We start from the raw sequence: 18515 nt of genomic DNA on the forward strand, positions 1-18515 counted from the left end.
GATCACAACCTGAGCCAAAGGCATACACTCAACCGCTGAGCCACCCAGGCATTCCCACATGCTTAGTTTTATATAAATTCTGGGAACTTCTGTGGATAATGGGTATTATCCTGATTGTCATTAGTCATATTATATATATGGCATTCATATATACATATATATGTATATATATGGCATTTTAAATATGCAGTTTATTATGTATTATATATAACTCAAGAAGACTGTTAAAATACATGCAACATAACTAAAAAGGATTGGTAGATTAATAATATAAGGGAGAAACGTCCTCAAGGTAATAGTAAGATAATTTGCATTATTTAACCTCAGGAGAAAAAAAGTAAGCCATGATAATTATCAAATAAAATGTCTTTTTGTGACTGGGGTACTGATACTTTTGTATAAAATAATTAAAAGCTGAAGAAATTATTCCTAAAGTTGACTGCTTTCTAAGAGTTCCAAAACTCTAAGGTATTTCTTGATGCTATAAAATATTACCTTTGTTCTTGAAGCATTAATGATCTAGTCTGAGATAATTTCACACACAAATAGATAATTTCAAATCAGTGTGAAAGGTACACTGAGAGAGAGATTGTAGAGATGGAGGTGGTTAATAGCTCAGCTGAGAAAGTTCTAAAAGACCTTTGGTCATACTTGGATGTCTGTTGTTTGACTTTGGACAAAGATAAAGGCTTTGAAATTTATGATGAGCCAGAAACTCCCCTAGCAATCTCCAAACATTTTCTGCCCTAACAGCTTGAACCTGGACTGGCCAATTTATAAAAGTTGCTTTAATTACTTAAGGACCCCCCCACTGAAGGCTTCTTGGAGATTCCTCACTCAGATGGAGGTTCAAGGTAAAGAGCAAAGAGGGTTTTTGAGGATCTCACACTGGGGACTGTGTCCAGAAGCCTGCCTGATGTTCACCTGCATTATTTTCCTCTTGCTGCACCATGCACGCTCTTTCCTTTAAAATAAGACCTTTCTGTGAGTATTCTGTATGGAATTTGGTGAGTCCTCTCAAATAACTGAACTTGGGAAAATTTTACAGAGATGAACTGAGTGCTATGAGATCTCAAGGAGAGAAAGTCAGGTAATGAGGCAGATAAAATTGGGAAAAGCTTGCTAGACATGACACTTGAATTAAGTCTTACAGAGAAAATAGAAATCAGGCTACTTTTGTGTGTGTGTGTATATGTGTGTGAGACAGAGACAGAAGACTCATTTTATATAGAGCCTACACACTCCTTTACCCTGGAAAAACTAAATGTACCTACATAAAGGGGCAAACCATACTGTACTTAAAAATGTGTTCAGTTTAGGGAACTAATTTTACTTACAACTGGGTATTTATTTAATCCATACTTAAATGGAATTCTTTCTGTTTCTAAACTATTTCCACTGTTAAAAATACACATGCTCTGGCTACCTACACTTTTATTGAAAATCACAGGATATGATGCAAAAAAAAATAGTAAGTGAAAGCAAGAAATACTGGTCATAAGTAACTTGCAGTATGAATAAAATAGTGACACTGCTTCCTAAGTTATCCTTTAGTGTAGCAGACTTTGAAGAACAGAACTCATGAATATCATGAATGTAATTTAGACACTAATTGTCCTCAATGTCATTCATCTGCACAATGCCAGATAATAGGCTGATGGTGTCTTTTACTTTACTGATTGATTCCATGAAATGTAAAATATTTCCATCGTTGCAGAATCTTGTAGCCACTATAGATTTCTTGAAATTTTTGTTATTGCTTTCACAAATGATAGTATTCACTTCTGTACTTATTAACCAAGGGTTACAGAAAAATTACAAAGACCGATCTCTACCTAACCTGCAGGAAACTGCCATTCAGAGGATGGTTGAGTTCAGAGCTGGGATCTGATTCAAACAATGGGATAATTCTGCCTTTGGAAAGGAATACCTTGTAAAACAAATGTATGCTTTTCTACAACCTTGCAAATATAATATTATGCCCTTTGTGCCTAGGAAATTCTGGGCAAAAAAGAAATACAGATTGAAGAAAAGGAAGAAACTATATTAAATATTCACACCAATTATGTATGTTGATGGGAAAGGCAAAAAAAAAAAATGTCCTTAGATATACGTAGGTGATTCATCTGTCTATCTATCTGATAGAATAGGCAGTTAGCTAGATATGAGCAGGGAATAGGTGCTTTCAGACTGATATATAGGGTGGAAACCAAGTTCCAAACAGCAAGTTCCAAACCCCAAGGGATCCGCATGCATTCTTCCCTATTAATTCAGTCCTATAGCAAACTCTAGCTTCATTTTGACACATTTACATTGCTATTTTGACCCTCCCTCCCTGCGGGGGAAGGCGGCCATCGCAGTTCCAACAAAGACCATAGAGAGCCAAAGACTTCCCCTCCCAACAGGCAGGAGGAGTCCCTCAGATGACTAAAAGCAACCTCAGTCAGAGACCACCCTAGCTATGACTCATAACCTATGCAAACATAAAAAAGAAAAGATAACCTGGACCCCCGCCCCTGGCATGCAGTCACACCTGCCCACTCCCCTGCCTTGAGAGTATTTCACTTTGACCCTTGCTTATTTAAGAGTTTGGCTCTGAATTCTTTCTTGGCTGAACTCAAGACTGAGGCTGGGGAAGTGGATTCTCATGCTAACGTATCTGTCACATTTCTTTTTTTTTTTTTTAAGATTTTATTTATTTATTCGTGAGAGAGACACACAGAGAGAGGAAGAGACATAGGCAGAGGGAAAAGCAGGCTCCCTATGGGGAGCCTGATGTGGGACTTGATCCAGGATCACATCCTGGGCCAAAGGGAGGTGTTCAACTGCTGAGCCACCCAGGCGTCCCGATATCTGTCACATTTCTATAGTATGGATATTTCTTTTTTTTTTTTTAATATTTTATTTATTTATTTGAGAAAGTGAGAGAGGGAGAGCCAGCATGAGCAGGAGAGTGGAGAGACAGAGAGAGAAGCAGATTCCCTGCTGAGCAGAAGCTTGACTTGGGGCTTATCCCAGGACCCTGAGATCATGATCTGAGCTGAAGGCAGATGCTTAACTGACTGAGCCACTCAGGTGCCCCTGGAAATTTCTAAAATAGCATTGGATAAGAGTAAAAAGAAAAAAAAAGTCTACCTTATATTCTTAGACTTGTAATCTTTTAAAATTAATGGGACCATTAGGGGTAAAAAAATAATAATAATAACATCAGAAAATAGTCTGGTTTTGACAAATGCTATTTAGTAATTCTTTGGTGAATTACATTTTATTGCTATTACTTAGAAATTCCATCATAATTTGCAGTCATTAAACTGACTTAAACTATTGCTCTGAATGGTTGATTCAATTATATTATTGATAAAGAGGCTAGTTCACTATCTTTTCTATTTTTCTATATCCTTTATGTTATATAACGTTGTGTAAAATTTAAAGAAGAAAATTCTGACTTCATTTTTTTTTTAAAGAAAAGTATCCAATGTTCTTAATTTTCAGAAATGGGTAGAAAATGGGTAGGAATACAAAATCACTGCCTGAAGGCCACTGCATTAACAAAGTGCACTATCCATTCTGACATGTACTTGCACAAATATCTCTGGCCATTGTCACTTACTGTTGATTTTAATGTTCAAAGGAAGACTAAAGACACAATTGCTGTAAAATTATACCACTAGGTGTTTTTCATCCACTCTGAATTGTTCCTGCTTCCATTATCCCAAGTTTGAATTGGCAATTAGTGGATCACTCTCCACAAATTTACAAAAGATTTGGAAAATAATGAATCATTATACTTTAAAAGAGCATTTTATAAAAAATAACTTTCTATTGACTACACTTTAAATTTAAGACTTATTTCCAGACCTGTCATTTGTATGGACGTTTTCTGAGCAGCTTTAGAGACTGTTCTACTTAACGAAGGGCTAGGAGTCTGATGGGGCATGGGTTAAAAAGACAGAAATGATTTTGATTTTCTTTTAAGAAATGTAACTAAGATTTTGTAGTAGTGTGTCTGTGGGGGGGGGGGTGCATAACATAACTATCTAGTAAAAAGCATCCAGGAATTTATAGAGAATATGGCCAGCCAATTTATCAAATATGTAATAACGTAAGGTATAATAATAAAAGGAAGAGAGCCACTGGAAGATTTGTGAAAAAAATTTTAGGCATGTTAGAAAGCTTACTTGAAAATCCAATAAAGAGCAGATGTAAACACAGAAAACCATGGAGAAATATTTGAGCAATATCCAGAGTATATCAATGTTTGCTAGGTGACGGAAGCCAGGTGATTGGAAATAGAATAGTGAACTCATGTGGCAATATTTCTCTTAAATTATCAACCAGACCTATCTTTGAATTAATTTATCCACATCCTAACTCATTTCTGACTCTCTTGCTCCAGGCTCAGGATAAAAGATATCCTCCTTATGTTCAAGGGCTATCTTCCTTACAAATGTCCTAAAACTCCAACCATTTCCTCAAGTCTTTAATTCAAACTTGTGATGTTTCCTATTTAACAAATGATTCCAATGAGCTGGGGTAACAAATGCTGTGTCTTTGCTACCTTCGTTCTTCAAATGAATGTACAATGTACATTCTTCAGGACATTGCAGTATGAATTTTTTCCAGGCTATTCAATGCTATCATTGACTCTAATGTCTCTGGTAATCTCATAATGGTCAAATTCAGCAGATATATTTTAGTTCTCACTTTGTTGGTCACTTATGTTTGCATTTATTATACAGAAAACCTAGAATCTACACTAAAAACCATCAAATTACCCTTGATTGCTCTAGCCTCTGTGACACATGTGTAACACAAAGACTTTGCTTCAAATAATACCTGATTATGTATCTCCTTCTCCATTTCTCTGGGGCCCTAATTATCTTTCACTTTAACTAACTCACTTTCTTTCCCTGCCTCTATCCTTCTGTCAATGCCCTTGCTCTCTAGTTTTCCTGTTCTTCCATGTCAGTTCATCTCTGTCTCATAGAAGATAGTCCATAGTCCTCCATGATCTGGCCCTACCTGTTTTCCAGCTGTATCTTCACCCAACACTACTGTCACTCCCTCCCCAAAATATCACATCCAGTCACAGTTTTTGGATGCTTTTTCATATCATACCTATCTTCTCTTTTGTAGATACTGTTTTATTTCTCTATCACTCTCTCTCTCTGTTCTATAAGGTAACACTTTTTCATCAATAGATTTGTCCCAAATACCAAGCATGTCTTCCTTTAAGCCACATTAGGTGCCTCTTCTTATTATAAAATAGTCCATGTATATCCATATAAATTGCCCTTAGTATATGCTTTTGTATCCAACTGCCTCATAAACAATAAAGGACTTTAGTAAAATTGATTACCTTAAGTTATTAAGATAAAACTCTAAGTGCTTTGAGGGAAATGATGTTACATTAAGCCTACTAGTATTTTGAGCATAACATACTGTGAAACATACAGTTAGCACTTCATATGTACCTGTTCAATAAATATATAAATGCAATATAAGTTAATATTGAAACTGCTATCCAAAGTCTTCAGTTGAATTTCTAATATTTTGATAAGGTGATAAAAAAATCATAAGAACGATCACCATCAGGGGAAAGTAGGATTATAAGATGCCTGTGCCACAGTCAGTGAAGTAATTTTAGAAGTACCCCTAGGTTAAACAGTATTTAATTTGCTTATTTTAAGTAGGAAAAAGCCACTGGCATTGCATTTGTCTGCTTTTTTGCGATAACAAATGACTCTTATATTTCAGAGCTTAAAAAAATTATGCTTTTACTTCTTATTTATGTTATGTGTCTGCACCTGCAGACCAGCTGTGACTCTGCTGCACATGTCTTCAACATGGTGTCCAAGGTGAATGAGAAGTCTCTCTTTGTGTCATGTTAGTTTCATGTCAGAAGGAAAGAACAGGATAAGAAACATGTGATTCTTCTTGCAGCTTATTTCATCATAATGTACACTGTGTTTGCTTATACACCATTGACCAGACCAGTCACATCATCAATTGGGTGGGGATGCATAACTCTCCCACCAGAAGCACTATAATCCACATATCAACGAGCAGTGATATATAACCTTTTCAGTGGAGGAGAGAAGTATTTGTGAAAAACTGTACACAGGCATTAAAAAATATAGTAAGAAAGTCACTGAGGAAGTTAAGAAAAAAAATATTCCTGGGGCATCTGGGTGTCTCAGTCAGTTAAGCATCTGCCTTAGGCTCAAGTCATGATCACAGGGGGCTGGGAAGAAACCCTGCATCCCACTCCCTACTTAGTGGGAAGCCTGCTTCTCCCCCAACCTGCTGCCATACCTCTTGCTTGTGCTCTCTGGCTCTCCCTATTCTCTGTCAAATAAATACATCTTTAGAAAAAAAAAAAAGAAAAGAAAAGAAAAGAAAAGAAAAGAAAAGAAAAGAAAAGAAAAGAAAAGAAAGGAAAAGAAAAGAAAAGAAAAGAAAAGAAAAGAAAAGAAAAGAAAAGAAAAGAAAAGAAAAAATATTCCTAACATTTAGTACTGCTGGTACCACAGAGGAACCTAGAAAATATATCTTTCAACTAATTATTGAAACAAAAAGTATGAATTGGAAGAAAGGAAATTTGAGGGAAATGTTTTCAAAAGCAAAATATAGAAGAAAGAGAAGAATTTCTTCCAGAGCCAAGATTTTACAGGAAGTAGTGAAATGTACATAAGGAGTTGCCTGGAGCCTTTGGTTGGGACTCCAGTGTACTTGAGGAGAAAGGAGACAAGTAAAGGAGGTCCAGGATAAAATCCAAATCAGTTAGGATAAAAATTATTAGCAATTAAGAGAGAGGGCTTGCAACATAAATTAAGGAAAAAGTCATAGAACAAATCAAATTTGTAATTAAAAAGAGAGATAAGATAATGTGGATAAAGCAATTGCTTTATTATTATTATTATTATTACTATTATTAATTATTTTTGTACCCTTGAACTTTTCATTGAAACATCTTTAAGAGGTTTTATTAGAGAGAATTAATAGGGGGATAATTCTAATAAGAGTTCAAAATTTAAAAGGAGCCAGTAGTCAGTAAGAAGCACCAGAGTCAATAAGACCAGAACAGAATGATTTTTCTGGCTGAAGTAAAGGCAAAATGTGAGAGAAAAGCACAGATGAACTGGTGGCATTAGTCAATGCATTCCCTTGACAGGGTGCAACTGCATCATCCAGAAGCGAAATAAATCAATGGCTGATTTTTGTGAACACTGTTATTTTGAAGAGTAGTGGCACCAGGAATTCTATGGTATGAGTGTCTGTGACCAGAAAGGGAAAATGTGACTAATTAGAAGAAGTAGAGATAAAGCAATGATCGAGCAAAGGTCAGATTAGGATCTGTAGTTGATTCTGTTAGAGGAAATTGGGATATAGAAGGAGAATGATTTGCCTGCCTTTGGGAGGCTCCATCTGATGCAGGCAGAACAGAAAACCGTCTACATGATTGATTTGAGTGGTACAAAATAATACAATCTCATGTTTATCTACTTGTGAACCCTGACATAATAGGAATAGACATTCAGAACTAAATATTCCACTTTGGGCGTACACCACGATGGACTTGAAGATTCAAACTTTGTTAACCCAACACACCCATACCCAAATAATGCCTCTTTTGAAATAAATGTAATCATGTATAAACATTCACAGATAAACTAGTATGGAAATGGATTAGAACACTTATTAAGTGTATTACATGAGAAATTACAATAACAAAATATTTAATGAAGGGTGAACATGCTATGTTGGCTAGATAACACTTCTTTTGTAGTATCAGACTTCAGTTAATGTTTTAGTGTAAAATATGTGCATAATTTGACATATATATCCATATATATAACATATAATAGTAAATATTTACATACTGCCTCCAAAACTTTATATGTAAGAATATTATAATTCCCATTTTCATAAAAGAATACTCAGCACAATGATTTGTCTGTGACAAAATACACTTACATATGCCAGCATAAATTATTTTGAAAATAAAGCACAGTATAAAAATGTCAATAATTAAACAGTGTAAGTTATCTTTGTTTCCTGGACATAAAAGAAATAGTTTAAAGATGCTTAATGGTAATAGAAATAGATGGAGATACAGATATAGATACACATCTACACTTTAAACTATTCTTCATGCACTGAAACCATTCCCTTGTGTTGAAGGTCAAAACCTCTGGGGTATGGTACTCTTAATAAATACTGGACTCTGCATTTCTAAAAGAGAAAAGCTTCTTCTCTGGAAGCCTGGCCCTTTGGCCTCCTTCATGAGCATGTGCAATTTTTACCAGCCTGTCTAGTTTTCATGTCATACTATCTGGTCTATTCCATTATATTATCCACAAATCCCAATGAATTACAACTTGGAGAAGGAGAGAAAAAAGATAGCAGTATTTTAATATTCTCCTTCTCCTTCAGCAATAACTTTGTGGTTAAACTCCTTTGCTGCAAGTAAGAAAAGACCAATGAACTCTTTTAGATCTATATGAGATTCCTAGTATTCTCCAGTCTTCAAGACCCTGGAGAGAGTGAGCTCATGGTGGGATGGGGATAGAATACAGAAGAAGACACAGATTCATTTCTCTGTCCTTGCTCTAACTCACAGGAAACATGTGGCTAACTCCTTAATATTATATTTTGTCTATTCTAAAAAGAACAAATGACATTCTGTTTACAGAATCCTATCATTATAGTTATCACTAACTTGTTATTTTACTTTTTGTGGTGGGAGGGGTAGAAGGAGAGGGAGAGAGCATTTAAGCAGGCTCCATGACTAGCGCAGAGCCTGATGTGGGGCTCCAACTCACAACCCTGAGATCATGACCTGAGCTGAAATCAAGAGCTGGATGTTTAACCAACAGAGACACCTAGGCAACCCTAACTTGTTATTTTCAAGAAGAAGAAAAAACAAAACTGCATTTGTGTACTGTTACTACTTGTATTTCCATATGGCTGAAGCGTAAGCTGCTAATGGTTGAATGTTAGGGAAGAGGGGCTGGTGATCATAAAAGGATTCCTAGAGCAAAAAAGTGGTTTTGATTTTGGCTCAAAGGTAATGGGAAGCATTGACAATTTTAAGTGTTGGAGGGCTGGATGGAGAAAAAGTTGTTGAAATCATGAGACTAAGAGTAAAGGAAAAAGGTTATAGCAATTCCAGAAAAAAAAAATTTGAAAGGGCTCACTCTTACGGAGGGATCTCATAATAGAATATATTTTAAAGATGTTAAAAGTATGCAATGCACATGTCATTTACAGATTAGATTACCAAAATGGAGACAACCAGGATAACATTAATATATCATCTGGGCTCACAGAATGTCATGTTAACACAGGCAGGAAATATAGCAGGAGAAGCCAAGTTTGGAAGAAGAGATGTCATCGTGATATCATAAACTTAGTTATCAATCTCCCTGTGGAATCAATTATTAAATTTAAATTTGAGAAGACCTACAAAACTGTTAAATAGATCAGTTTAAGCAACAAGTGATTCATGCAATTTAAAAGTAAAATCTAGTATGATACTTTACTAGGTTTCATTTAGCATTCTTTCAACTACAAAGCCAGAAAAAGGCAGCTAGTGTCTTAGAGAATCTTTGTAAAAGAAGAGGATGATGTTAAATAAGTCACGGATCCTGTCCTTGAGGCTACACACAATGTAACAGATTCTACTGCTGGGATGAGGAGATTTCCTCCAGGTAAAGAAGAGGTGTATTAGAATGCTGCATGTGCAAGGTTGCCCTTTCAATAAACATATTCCCAACATGCATAATAATACGATACATACAAAGTATTCTCTGCTTACCATTAACAATAACGATGATATCACGGAAGTCAATTTCTCCCCTAGCCTCTACTCTTCCTTCACACCTGTATATACCTTCATCACTTTTATTGATGTTGAGAATCTGCAGATTATTGTTGGCTAGCATAGCAAAGCGATCTGGAAAGTAAGCAAAGGGGAGGAAATGATATCAGTAATTGAAAGCAGAGTCCAGTGTGCTCTAAATTGCTAAGAGTTAAAATATGGCACTTGTCTGACACTATCAAACTTTTCATCAACAAACAAATTCAAATTTGAAAGTAAAATGTAATTTCATGGCTTCAATTTTTCCACTCCACACTGCCTTGTTACACCTTTTTTTTTCTAAAACACATTCAAGACTTTATTTCCACATAAAACGGTTAGGCTATTATTTTCCCCTTGGTACTCTGAATGCAGAAATGATACACAAAAGAACAATGCTGAGAGATTAGATATTGCAAACATGAAGACATTTTGACTGCAAATATGTAGCAACTTGTGTATGGGAAAGGTTTAGAAAACTGAACAGTCTTCCTCACACAATAATTAAACTAATAATTTTGTATACTCTGAGGAGGCAGCTAAATGATACAATAATATTCAATTCACATAGAGGATATATAAAATGGCCACATACTGAATTTATTCGAATTTTTTTCTGAATGTAAGATAATTCACTTTAGGAATGAACAGATTAGACTTGATTATTTTTATTTGAATATTCCATTTTACATGTGAGTATATGCACATGAATATACATTAAAAATAAGCTGTTACAGGGCATGCATTAGTAGATTGCTTAAAATAATCTGGCTGGCCTAGGCATCATCTCAGCCTGACAGTGCTTCTAGAAGGTCTGGCCTGATTTTTGAATCATCACAATTTTGTCGTAGTGCTAACACCTTTTTCCTTCTTATCAAGTAAAGAATGGTCTGATATCTGGTCCTATTTTAAAACATGTTGCAAAAGCAATATCTTAAATTTCATTAATTAATACATCATTAAACATTGTCTATTTGGTATGTACAGTATTTGAGATGCTTTGGTAAATAAGAGAAATATGTCCTTGACCCCCTTGGACCTTTTGGTAAAGTATAAATGCCGATTAGTTTAAGGTATTCATCTCTGGGATGAGCTGTTTATTGTTATACCATTGAAATTTACTTTTTGGATCTATTCCAATGTTTACTGCTCTTTCCTTATCTGGTGGCTTGATAGGTTAGGGCAAACATGGAAGGCACATGAGATAAAGGTAGAGCCTCCCTCTGCCTAGAGTGATGAATGGATGCATTGGGTACAGTCCTACCCCCCTAGGTTTGCTGCTAACTGGACTTTGTATAAATGAGAAATTAACTGCTTTGATATCAGCCAGTTTGGAGTCAATTCAGATTTGGGATTGATCTGCTATATCCTGTTTCCTTAATGCAACTCCTTAATACCATATCAATTCTAGTTTGGACTACAAACACAAGTAGGGGAGTCATCAGACTAGGACTTTGCTTCATATGGGTAAGCAAAAGATAATTAACACAGATTGGAAATATGTAGATTCAGAAGATCCCAGAGACAGAAATGTTGATTATAAAGCAGCAACCATGATTTTCAGCTCAGAAGGCACTGCTTTAGTCAATCACACATAACTTTGGATATCAGAACTATTTGATTATTAGAGACTATTTGTTTCACTCAATTATACAGAAGTTTCATTATTAAAATGCAAATTTTCATTACTGCATTAAGAAAAATAAATAAAATAAGATAATACTCAATAAGTGATCTGCTTTATGTTTCTTTAGGCAAATTGTTTTCTAATTCTCTTCTCTTCTCCTTCCCCAGCCACTGATGATTGGTCTCATCTACTCTTATGGCTTCAATCACCATCTATATTTTGAGACTAGCAATTTTTCTTCAGACCAGACCATTAAATGATTATAAAAGTGTTTAACAGTAGAATAGATATCGTTACTCAAAAGGACTGTAAATACTTCAAAATCAGCAAATGAAAAATTTACTTTACTATCTATCCCTGGAATTTTGCATATGGTCTCCCAGTTCTGTCTTCATGCATCTTTACGTTGAATTATTTGCCCAAGTCAAATTCCTTGAGTCATCCTTGACTTCTCCATCTTCCTTCATTGCATATTTAATCAAACCTTATGTCCTGTGACTTCTGCCTTAATCATTACTTAGTCTACATCTCCTTATCCTTCAGCAACTATTTCATTAGGGTTTGAATTGTTATCACTGCCTGGAGTTTTGCCTTGATGACCATCCAATTCATTCTCCTCACTGAAGCATTAATATCTTTCTCAAATTCATATTGGGTCATGTTACTGCCTTGATTAAAATCCTTTAGTGATGTTCCCTTTGGATAAACTCCAGATTCTTTAGCAGGGATGTTAAGGCCATAATGACTTGGCTCAACCTTCCTTTCCAGTTTCCTTTCTTATTAGTCCTTTATGATCAATCCTAGTTTATATTTGTCTATTAGTATGAGTATTCTAGTTGCACTTATTCATAAATTCCCATTATAATGAACTAATTCCAGTTTCTGAAAAGCATCATTCATAGTGTCTTTTACCTCCAGGCCACTGCAGATGGCATTTTCCCCTTCTGAAAAGTCCCCACCACTCTTTGCCTGGCTTATTCCTTTTCATATTTAAGGATTATTTCTCTCTTCAGCAGACATCTCGGACACCCTCCCCTGCCCTAACAGGTTGAGGTATTCTTTTTTTTTAAATCATCCTCTGTCATTGAATTTTTCTTTTCATAGACCTCAATATATCTTGTTTTCATTGATTCTCTATTAATCTTTTCTACTAGAGTATTAGCATTTTTCTAAAGGTTTTATTTATTTATTCATGAGAGACACAGAGACAGAGAGTCAGAGACAAGGGGGAGGGAGAAGCAGGCTCCATGCAGGGCGCCTGACGTGAGACTCAATCCCGGGTCTCCAGGATCAGGCCCTGGGCTGAAGGCGGCGCTAAACCACTGAGCCACCCTGGCTGCCGATTATTAGCATTTTGAAGGCAGAGTACTTATTTACCTTGATATCTATGACTAGCCACCATTCAGCATGCTAAATGGCACACATTAGGTTTTCAACAACTAGTTTAAAATTGAATGAATTTTTATACTGGAAGTAGATTACATAAAAAAAAATTATTGAACAAAATTATCCATAGTTTTTGATGCAAACAAGGTACTTCATTAGGCAATTATAAAGGCATCTAGGATATTTTAGAGATAACTTTCAAACTGGCTGAGGTTGAATGAGCAGCTGCAATAGCATATCCCTCCATCTTGAGGATACTAAGTCAAGATATTCAACTTTGTAACAAAGTGGCACATTTACTCCCTAAATGCTTGGGTTCTTTAGCAGATGGATTCCTTTCAACAAGCAACATGGAAAACCTCCACTTCAAATATTCTATTGGAATTTTAATTATAAATACCTGCCATACAGCTGCTACCAAAAGCAAGGCTAATAAGATGGACATTTCCAACCTTTCATTATATCATCTGGAGCCTGCAAACTTTACTCACGTACCACATTAAGGCTTTAGGAAGTTACCTGGACATACTACATTATTCTAAATCTCTTTACATGTTCCTTTCATAGTTATAAATGTAATCTTATTCCATTAGCTTTAATAAAAGGGCCATACAAGGTATAATCAGGTGAAGAATATTATTTCTTATAAATCCATTATGAATTTGCAAATTGCTCCACAATGAACTATGTGGTGAGTTCCTTCAATATTAAAAGATTAGAAAGCTTGTCCCTCCTCACAATTCACCTAAGTCCTTTATATCCTAGAGTTTAAAAGAAAAAAAAAATGTCTTTTTTTCTTTGCTTGCCATACAACTCAGAGCCATATTTCATTTCATGCTTACTCTAGACTAGTCACTTCCCCTGCATTGGATTTTTTGGTTATTGTTGTTCTAGTTATAGCCGAGTGCATATAATTCTGGTAACCCTGATTCTTGAGATTTCAAAACTCAATGAGAAGGGAGGATAAAGATGAATGTTATTGTGTTGAGAAACCGATATATATACAAACATTCATTCATTTAAAAATATTTATTATGTGCCTAAAGTCTTATTGAAACCCAACAACTATTGTTGAAATTGGAGATAATAACCCACTGTTTACAGATAGGGAATCTGAATTAGATACAGAGCACTTAGAAGATTCAAAGTTTCTAGGCCAAGGAAAGGAGTAGAACCATAATGGCATTCCAGCTTCAAATCATCTCCTCCCTGGATACTGGGGAAAAAAATGTGTGAGCTGTATCACAGAAATAGCACTCCTCTGTCACCAACACACTTGACTATCAATCTCTGCTTTGAGGCTTTTATTCTACGTGTCTTTTAAAAACTATAATTCATTTCAAAACCTTCATGTAATTAAGGTTCACAATAAACCAGATGCACACTTGAAGTCTAAGATGAGGCAATCTGAAAATGTTTAGACATTGTCATTTAACTGCTATAAAAGAATTGCCTTTTCTTTACTATTGAGGTAAAAATTGCTGAAAATACATTGCACAATGTACTCATGTGATTTGTTAATAAGATATAAAGCAGTTATCCTGAAATAAAGTCAGAGGAAATAAAGTATTATTTCTCACTAACTTATTATAATAGAAAAAAAGAGAGGTAGTCAATAAATGACAAATGCTGAAAATGCTAAGACCAGAAAAATTGTCTCAAAATTTAAAAAAATGACTATTAAACATGATTATGGCACATTCTCTGTACATATTCAAAAATAGATACTATCTGCTCTCTCTCCTTTATGCTATAAGTTTTATCTCCTAGAAAACACACAACGGAATCATCCAAGATGGAGAGTATTTAAAAAGATTCAATTATTTTGTAACTCTCTGCAGTGCAGGTGCATTGAAAAATATTCTAAATTGAAAATGCTTCCCAATGCACAATGGTAAAGTAGCATAATGTAAGCAAATTATGCTTTCAATTTCAGATGTCATATTATTCTGGAATTTTAGCTCAATCTGAATCAAAATTATGAAGACAATTTGAATGAATGTACTTTTTTGTCTATTATCCATATGCATTTTACCATAATATTTAGAACACGTAGATATCTCTGAAAGAACAGTGCCAGAATAATAAACAGGATTCATATAGATATTATTATAAGATTATGTAGATGAGCCTACGGAATGATGTTTGAACTATAATATGTAGAATTTGAATGGATCAGGATTGATTCCTTCACTCACTTATCTTTAAATTGTTTGTACTAACTTTTTCTTTAATAAGATAGAGTCAGCAAACTTTTTTTGTAAATCTCCAAATGGTAAGTCTTGTAGGCTTGGTAGGTTACACCATCTGTGTCATAGCTGCTCAACCCTGTCCCCAAAGTGGCCATGCATTCTATGTAACAGTGAAGTTTGGCTGCAATCTCATGATACCACAAAAAAATAGCAGAGGGGCTGAATTCAGCCCAAGGTCTATGGTTTGCCAATCCCTACTTTAAAACTTTAAAGTCCTCAGAACAGTTATTTGATGCTCAGGATAAAAAAAAAAAAAATTCTATATTCAACAAGGTGGATCCAGTCTTTCTAAAAATTGCAATGTTATTAGAACATATAATTTAGGGAGTTACCCAAATACTAACTGTCGGAAAGAGCGGTGACTTCCTCATTATGATACAACCAGCTGACAACAGGGGCAGGTGAGCTGCTGACTCGGCAAACCACTTCTGCATCCTCTCCTTGTTTGAATTCTTGAGGAGATACCACTTCTTTGAAAGTGAGTTTTTCTGTATCAAGAAAGTAAAACAAACCATAAAAGTATTATTGCTTGCTCAGTTCTCCCAATAACATATTCCAAAATCTGTGCTGATTGATGCTATGATTAAATCATTAGTTAACTCTAGATCTTTTAAAACCTTAAGCCAAATAATGTAATTCCTCTACCCAAGAACTTCACATCTCACTGAGAAGAAAAGTCAAAGTCCTCACAAACGCCATATTAGATCCTAAGTGAACTGGAGTCAACCCACAACTTGGATCTCAATTTCTTCTCTCTTTTCCTAGTCCCTGTGATCCAAACTGTCTTTGCAATTCAAGGAATTGCATTTCAGGTTTGTTCTCATCCTCAGGCACTTGTGATCCTTTGAATTCCTTCAGATTTCTGCTCAACCTTCACAAATAAAGTAACTATCTCCCTTGCTAATCCACTTCTCTCCATCTCTTTATCTTATTAGCTTTCTTCACTATAGAAATCTATAGCATGTATAAATGGCACCCATGTATTTTTCTAAGCTCATTCATTGCTTGTCTTTCTCTGCTCATTAAAATATAAGCACCAATTGGCCAGTGACAGTTCCGTTTTAATGAGTGTCTAGGACTCAGAATATTGTCTGTTATGTAGTAGACACCCAATAAATGTGTTGAAAGAATGAATGAACATGGGTATTTATGCCTGTTGATAAGTTTTCGCAAAAGTAATTCATTGTTTTTGCCAGGAAAAATAAAAAAGTCATTTCTTTAGTTTACAAAACAACACCAGGCATCTTCAAAATGCCAGGCATCATTCAAAGTAAGGAAAAATCTTTCCAAATACTAAGTCTGTGAAAGGATCACTTCAATTAATTTTTTATCTATTTATGAAATAGGTACAGTAGAGTCACATAAATAGGTACACTAACTTTTCTTAAGGAGCTTAGAAGCCAAAAGGAGTGGGGTGAAATCTAAATCAGAAACAGAGAGGGCAGTAATATGCCAACAATTTGCCCTGGGCATCAAAGAGGAAGTCATGCTGTGGGAATGCTTTGCCTTTCTTTTTCTTCCTGTCTTATTTCTATAATAATAATAATAATAATAATAATAATAATAATAAATCTATAAGGAAGAGATGTCTTATGACTTAATATTTAGAATTTTATAGATTTTCACATATTTTTCTTTATACGTAGTAGAAATACTATCACGTATTAATTTTAAGGCATTGTTCTAAGCACTGTACAATATTAATGTAGTGCTCAAAATAACTCTGTGTATGAGGTAGGTAATAGTATTATATCCATTTTATAGATGACAAAACTGAAGACAGAGAGGACAGGTATTTGCTCAAAGCCACTAAAGTAAGTGATACAGCCTAGGGAGTCAACAGGCTTTACAGTGTTCTTAAACAGGTTAATGATTCCTGGGCCACTACGGTGGTGCAGTCAGTTAAGCACTGGACTCTTGGTTTGGGCTCAGATTGTGATCTCAGGATCATGAGATGGAGCCCTGTGTGGGGCTCTGTGCTCAGCCTTGCGTTGGGCTTCCTGCTCAGCAAGCAGTCTACTTAAGACTGTCTCCCCACCGCCCCCCCCTTGCACCCTGCCCTTCCCCCTCTCTTTCTTTAAAATAAATAAATAAATCTTCAAACAAACAAACAAATAGGCTAAGGATTCCTAAATGTAAGAAGGGTGAAGGAATGCAGAGAGCGGGCAATCTCAAGTCATAAAATGAGGTGTAAATGTGGAACCTTGTTAATGAAAATTCTGATGGTGAAGAATTCAGCTAGATATTATTCTCCAGTAGATGAGTTTTCAGTTTTTTGTGTGTCTACTCTTCTTCACTGACCTTTTCTCAGTTCTCATTCTAGACTGTTCAGTGTTACCATATATGTTATTTCACTTGTTCTAATCCTGAACTTTATTTTAGAATGAAAAAGTACTCCCTATAAATTTCTTAACATTAAATAATCTACTGTTTTCTATTTGTCCAACAGATTTTTAATGGGTGGAGAATATTAAAACATTTTCATCTCTCTTATTTAACCAACAGAAGTGGCTCCATCTACGTGTTTATAATAAACTATTTCCTATTATCCATTCTATTTTAGAGATGCACTATGGTAAAATATGAACAAGCTGATACTTTTAATGGTCTTAGAACGTTGCCTATCACATAGTTCTTCATGGGTGTTATTTTTTATTAAACACACTTTTTGTTCAAGTTTTTATACAATCACAATTTCAATCAACTAATAAATGCATGACTTACGGTAAATTTCCAAAACAACTGTAGCTTCTTGTGTCTGTCCTTTGGCATCTGTTGCTTGACAACGATAGATCCCTGCATCCTCTATGTTCGCATTATAGATGGTTAATCGTGATCTAACACCTTCCTTTTGCACTGCTACTCTCTGGGTTGAAATTATCTTCTCTCCTTGAGGATTATACCAATCTATACTCTCAGGTTCACCAATTGCTGCAAAGAGCAATGGAAAAGAAATGTTTGAAAATATGTTTCAAGTGTTTGTTTTGGCATTGACATTTACTATTATGTAACAATTTTTAACAATTTTGGGGGAAAATGTAAATAAGAGAAGGCTGGAAGTCTGAAAAATCTTACAAAATTGAAAGTAAACACAAATGTTAGCACACATGTTCATTCGTATTTATTCAGTGTTGAGAATTCAATCCTGTTTGCATAAGCAAAACCCAGAAGTTCTATAGGAAACTTCCAGTTTGGTATTTAAGCTCTGATAGTTGAAATTTTACCATAGCAATCTATGAATTATTACTGCAGTTAAGTTACGAAGCTTGCTTTGGCCACCGAGTCAGACATAAATTAAATGAGATCAATACATCTGAACAGAAACACGATTACTAACATGATTTCACCTGTTCCCAATTCTCCTTGCTAGGGTCAGGAGATAGCACTT

The 18515-nt window shown here is 35.2% G+C and overlaps 1 protein-coding gene across 2 annotated transcripts in view; it reads right to left on the reverse strand.

The window, feature by feature from the left end:
- Positions 1-18515, reverse strand: part of NCAM2 (neural cell adhesion molecule 2) — a 503824-nt gene that overhangs the window by 187853 nt on the left and 297456 nt on the right. For both annotated transcript variants that reach the window (XM_025995672.2, XM_025995673.2), the window contains exons 3-5: positions 17852-18058; positions 15472-15615; positions 9821-9958 (exon numbers count right to left, since the gene is read on the reverse strand). In XM_025995672.2, the coding sequence (XP_025851457.1) occupies positions 9821-9958; positions 15472-15615; positions 17852-18058 (489 nt within the window). The remainder of the gene's footprint in view (positions 1-9820; positions 9959-15471; positions 15616-17851; positions 18059-18515) is intronic.

This window comes from Vulpes vulpes, chromosome 15, assembly GCF_048418805.1.
Source record: "Vulpes vulpes isolate BD-2025 chromosome 15, VulVul3, whole genome shotgun sequence".
NCBI lineage: Eukaryota > Metazoa > Chordata > Mammalia > Carnivora > Canidae > Vulpes > Vulpes vulpes.